The following is a 5,902-nucleotide window of genomic DNA, read 5'->3' as shown; positions in this document are numbered from 1 at the left end:
GGGACACCACTTGTCACTTGTGCCCAGCTAGAGGTCGAGCCATTGACCACTGCTCTGGGTGTGACCATCCAGCCAGTTTCTTATCCACTGAACAGTCCACCCATCGAACCCGTATCTCTCCAGCTTAGAGAGGAGGATGCGATGGGGGACGGTGTCAAAGGCCTTAGCAAAGACAAGATAGATGATGTCCACAGCTCTTCCCTTGTCCACCAATGCAGTTGCTTCGTTATAGAAAGCCACCAGATTGGTCAGGCAGGACTTGCCCCTGGTAAAGCCAGGGGGAGAGATGGCCAAGTTTAGCATGGTAGAGACTTGTCCGAGAGCAGATGCAGTAGGCAGGAAAAAAATGTTCAGAGGTAGTGGGAAAGGATGATAAAGGCACAGTTAACTTTATTCAGAATTAAGGTGGCGTGCATGAAAGCTGAGGGCTGCTATCTACCTTTTAATTTACATGAAAAATGTGTTGGTTTTGGACTGCTGTTATCCTACCAGAGTAACACCTTTTAATGATGTGCAATTTAACCATCTGAACAAACTAAATGCAAATATTAAACAAATACATGACACAGTCCTCAAGGAGAGTTCATCTGCTCAAACAATGAGTTTGTTTGCTCATTCTAAAATACTGGGAAGTTTCATTAGTTGCAGGATGAAAATTCAGTTTGATGGTGTACAGATGTGTTAGCTTGCAGCTTCCAGCAAAGCTAAACCAAAATAAGAGAGTTGGAGAAGCAAGGAATGTGTGCCTTGCTCAAGGGAGTGATGGGAGAGGCTAAAACTGGCACTTACTCTGTGGGAGCTCACTATTTGCTGAACATCTTGCCCCATTAGAAACTCACACAGAGGAAAACGTACTGCATCCTTGCAGAGTGAGGCTAGCAGGCTCCAGGATTAATAGGACTCTTGTTCTGCAAAGTTTTTATCATGTTTTTCTTGTTTGGGGATGAAGATAACAATAGGCATGCTGAATTAATAGTGTTTTGTCATTTCTGTTCACCCATTCTTTTTGATTCATTGCTATGCTGTGCTCAAACCCATCTGAAAGGTAGCCATATAAAAATAAAAACTTCAGCCAGGTTTATACTGGCTAATGGAGCTGGCAGAAGGGTGGGAGCAGCATTGGTTCAAATTCAGTTAGACTCACGTTGAAGTTGCAGGCTGCATTTGGGAATTTGCTTACATGCTTTGTGGTTAGTTTTTGCAGTCTTAAAAAGTTATTTTGTGTTAATATTTTGCTAGTTGGAAGCTGCCAGCTGTCATGGTAGTTTCATCCTTGGTACTGCAGCAAGACATGGCACTGTTGCTAATGCTGGTTAGCACATTTAAGCAGAAGTAGCAGGTTTTTGTGGGTAGGCCTTTGTTATAACTTTCTTATCTGGATATTGCCCGACTGTGTTTATGCTTGTGAGGTTTCCAGGAGGGAGGTGTGTCAACTGTCAGGTCCTCATAACTTATATTTATCTTTTTCAGAACTCCATTAGACATAACCTGTCCCTGCACAGCAAGTTTATTAAAGTCCATAATGAAGCCACAGGGAAGAGCTCTTGGTGGATGCTCAATCCTGAGGGTGGTAAAAGTGGAAAAGCACCAAGAAGAAGAGCTGCCTCCATGGACAACAGCAGCAAACTCTCAAAAGTCAGAGGTAAAGCATCCAAAAAGAAGCCTCCTCTCCAGTCTGCTCCAGAGTCCACTGCTGACAGTCCTAGCTCCCAATTCCCTAAGTGGCCTGGGAGCCCATCCTCAAGGAGCAATGAGGACTCTGATGTGTGGAACACCTTCCGACCTCGAACCAGTTCTAATGCAAGCACCATTAGTGGGAGGCTTTCTCCTATTCTGACGGAGCAGGATGACATTCACAATGAAGAGCTCCTTCCCTCCCTAGTGTACTCCAGTGCATCCAGCAACGTTCCACCAACTGTGACTGAGGAGCTTGAGCTCATCGATGGGTTGAATTTGATGTCTTCCAGCTCGTCTGTGTTACCTACCCAGCAATCTGCCTCAAGCAGTCAGATCCAGAGAGATTCCAACTTTTCCTTGCAGAGCCCGAATGCAGCTGGTCAGACCACTACTTTTAGCAATTCACTGTTCAACCCTCTTGACATCTCAATTCAAAGTTCTGTCAGCCATTTCTCTGCCTCTCATACCTTGGAAGCTCTTCTGACGCCCAGCTCTCCACCTCCAAGGGATGTTCTGATGACTCAGGTGGATCCAGTTCTCCCACAGACTGGTAGCAGGATGAGCAGCCGAACTCTTCTTCTTCTAGGTGGACAAGCAACACAGAGCAAGATGAGCTCAGGCAGTCCACAAGGAAAGCCTGCAGAGCAGCAAGCAGAACCAGTTGGTGCCAGTGTTTTGCCATCAACTCTTCCCATAGTAACATCTCCTCAGAACACTGCCAGCATCACCGTTTTGAAGGCTCCAGTTTCTGCAACGACTGGCCACTCGGTCCAGCTGCCCAGTCCACTGCTTCTTTCTTCTGCTAGCCCTGCCCCCTTGGGATTGAATCAGGACAGGCTGCCCACTGACCTGGACATTGACATGTATATGGAGAACCTTGAATGTGATATGGATTACATAATCAACAGTGAACTCATGGATGGAGAAGGACTGGACTTTAATTTTGAACCCACTCTGTCTACTCCCAGCTATCCCAGCACCTCACAGGCCTCCAACCACACCTGGGTACCAAGTTAACTTCAGGAGCACAAAAAGGTAGGTGTAGTTATGAAAAATGCTACAGCTCTATAGTGCCAACAGCCCTGTCTGGGGTTGTTCCTGTGCCCAGCTCTGCAGCTGTTAAAGATACCTCTTTGCAAGTGCAGGTGCTCTTTGAGTAAAAAGCTTCTAGGAGAGTCATGTTTCCTTTTAGAAGCAGAAAATGTGTAAAGATAGGTAGATTTAATTTGCCAAATAGCAAACTCCCTTATGGAGTAGAGTAGCAACCTGAGTGAAACTCCTGTTGTCTCGTTACCGAAGCTGACTATGTTACAGAACGTTGGTCTCTGCCATGCACTGCCTGTAGCTCTCAAGTTGACATGACAGCATATGCTGATTCCATAAATAAAGGCATGATCCAATACATATAGATAGGTTGAACTGAGGCAAGCACACGCTGTGTTTTTGTCCAGGTTATCATCCTTAACAAAATTTTCTAGTGTATATAATTGCAAAGTGTGTCTGTTATCATGACTGCCTGCTGTGCCCTGTCTGTAACAACACACTGTCACTGTCAGGTATCAGACCATCTGCCCTTCCCTTATCTTGGATAATGTCTACAAACTCTGCTAAGCTGGTTCATCGTTACTGGAGTGGGGAATGGGAGTGTGCAGTGTGGATGGAGGCAGGAGGAGGAAGGATGCGTTAGTGATAACCCATGCACAGCAAAGTTGCCTCTTCAGTGATCTGCACAAAAATTTCTAGAGTCAGTTTGGCAAATGGTGCGTATGAGAACAAGTTGAAATGTCTTAACTCTCTGAGGGTGTGACACCCTGATTTGAAGCTCTTTAACCACTGAGGCAGCTGAACTGCAGAAATGGAGCTGAAGGCATAGTTATCACTTGGAGCTCAGTTAGCTAACAGAAGATGTGTAGTTATGGGCTGGAGTGTAGGCTGGATATTAGTTAGAAAGTGCAAGCCTTGCCAAGAGTATTTCCTGCTTAGGAGGCAGATATGGTATTTGTTAGTTTTTCAGATTCAATCCCTAATACTGGCCAGCTGTGCATGCAGAATTAAGGGCAAATTGCAAATACTGCTTCAGTTGTGGGGAGCCCTTGAGCTTCAAAATGATGGAGACTGAGTGAAATTATCATGTACTTGACCCTAACACTCTTTCCTAGGCACCTCATTAACCTGGAGGTAGTTTGGACTAGCTGACCTCTGGAGATCCATTTCCACTTTAATTTTCTGGTGATTTCTGCTGCTGTCCGTGTGGGAGACCAGATACCAAATTAAATACTTTTCTGCTTTCTACTATTAGAGCCATTCTAGACAAGTATCTTTGGTCTAGACAAAGTGGAATGCTGTCCTTTGAGCCAGTGGTACTTAGATACTGTGAGCATATTGATGCATCACTATACATTGACTTTTTAAACACAATAGAACTGCCTCTTAATCCAAGTCCCACCACACTGGTTATAATTTCATTGATCAGTTATGTTCTGCCTGTGCTTAACAAAGCTCTTTACTGTAGAGAGAGAAAAAAATCAATCAGGCTTTTCTGTTTCATTACAAGTCTTTTTATAGTCACGTGTGTTTGTTAACTGTGGTCCTGCTGAATTCCCGAGTGGCTGTCTTAAACTGAACGTCAGCTTCAGGTTGAATATGGAAACCCAGGTTTGATTTCGAAGACAAATTTGACCAAACATTGCTGTCCTTCATCTGTGTTAGGATTACGTGCAAGTTAGTGACAGAGTCTGTGGCCTTTTGAGCAGTGTTTCCACTGGATCTTGTTCTGAGCTTTTATGTTTCTTTTTTTGCATGCCATGCTAGGGCAGGCCATCATATTTGGGGAATATCTGGGACTTGGCAGAGGTAAAATGTGAAGTCTACAGAATACCAGGCATAGATTACTTTTTTTTTAAGAGCGTTAAGCAAAGAAGCTGAGGGAATGGTTATGAAAGGATAGGGTCTTGTACCGGTAAAGATGCGGCTATAATCAAATCCTTAAGAGGACGAGCATGGACTCTTAACATGGTTATTTTCTTGGTTCATATTATTATTTATATATTATACTTAGCATGAAAATTGCTTAATCAAAACAGAGTAGCCATCTGATGTTAAAAACCCTAGATTTGTTTTGTTCCATGCATGAAGTTGAAGTAATAGGTTCTGAGAAATATACTGGACACATGCTCACTGAGAAAAAGGATTGAGATCTGGAACAAGTTCTGAACTAATACCACATTTCAGCAGAAAGCATAGCTCCTGGGCCACCTCTCTGTGAACAATTCTTAACAGCAGTAATGCACTTGGAGAAGTGATGCCTTGTTAAGCATGCTTTTTTTCAAGCCTTTTATCATGTCCTTAAGGTGGTTTACTTTTTCTGAGCTTTGCAGTGCTTCTCAGCTTTGCCTGTATCCTGGGATCCATGGGGTTGGATGAAGGGAAGCTTTTGCCCCAAAGGAGAGCAAGTGTTGTGTAAAACACTGCCAAGATAGAGAGGTGGGTCAATTTTTGAAGAAAGGGGGAACAGGACACATAGAGAGAGAAATAGGGGTGTTCCTGGAGGCCAGGAGGGACCCTAGGAGAAGTAAATTTGAGGATATATTCTGCCTTCAAGTTCCAAAGGCAAATGAGCAGCAGATACCAGTCTGTGAGGAGGTCAAGACTGTATCATCTCTGTCTTCTCTGCATCTGTTACTGCAATGAGTTAGTAGAGTCCCTGTTTGGAAATCACTGTTCAGGGAAAGCATGGTTGCCACTATATATTGTTCCAGTGTGCCATGCTTTTTTCCTTTTGTATCCTTTCTATGAATATTTTTTCCATATTAAATTCACTTTGGCGAAAGCTCCGTAAGTGATCGCTAACCTAAAGCTGTTCTGAGTTGTTCATGTGAGCTGAACCTGTGGCTTTCTGGGTCAGTTACAGCTGTAACACTGAGCAAACATCACCGATAAATGCCAGTGATCATGCTCTTGTGATTTGAATAGCCAGAAAGCCAGAATAGAACTGGAGCTGGGGCAATATTTAACTTTGTAGGCAAGAGAAGATGTTTAGGATTAAGTACTTAAGTCTCTGCAGCACTTAAGAAGACACAAGCTGGTTGGTGTTAATCATGGTGCTGAAAGCTGAAGTGACTTTATCCCCTTCTTTTAAGCTGAATGCCAGAGAGCTTGTCTACAGCTTCACCAGGAGTCTGTTGGAATCCTGCGTCTCTTTACTTGGAAACTGGAGATGAAACAT

The 5,902-nt window shown here is 43.8% G+C and overlaps 1 protein-coding gene across 1 annotated transcript; it reads left to right on the top strand.

The window, feature by feature from the left end:
- Positions 1–1,470: 1,470 nt before the first annotated feature.
- FOXO4 (forkhead box O4) lies at positions 1,471–2,694 on the top strand (the record flags this gene model as incomplete). Its single annotated transcript, XM_008938603.1, has 2 exons — positions 1,471–1,970; positions 2,007–2,694. Coding segments are annotated over 2 exons (1,188 nt in total), but the record flags the coding sequence as incomplete, so codon positions are not given.
- Between the last annotated feature and the right edge of the window lie 3,208 nt (positions 2,695–5,902).

The sequence above is a fragment of the Merops nubicus genome, unplaced genomic scaffold, assembly GCF_000691845.1.
Source record: "Merops nubicus isolate BGI_N331 unplaced genomic scaffold, ASM69184v1 scaffold684, whole genome shotgun sequence".
Lineage (NCBI taxonomy): Eukaryota > Metazoa > Chordata > Aves > Coraciiformes > Meropidae > Merops > Merops nubicus.
This window is presented reverse-complemented; position numbering and strand designations above follow the sequence as displayed.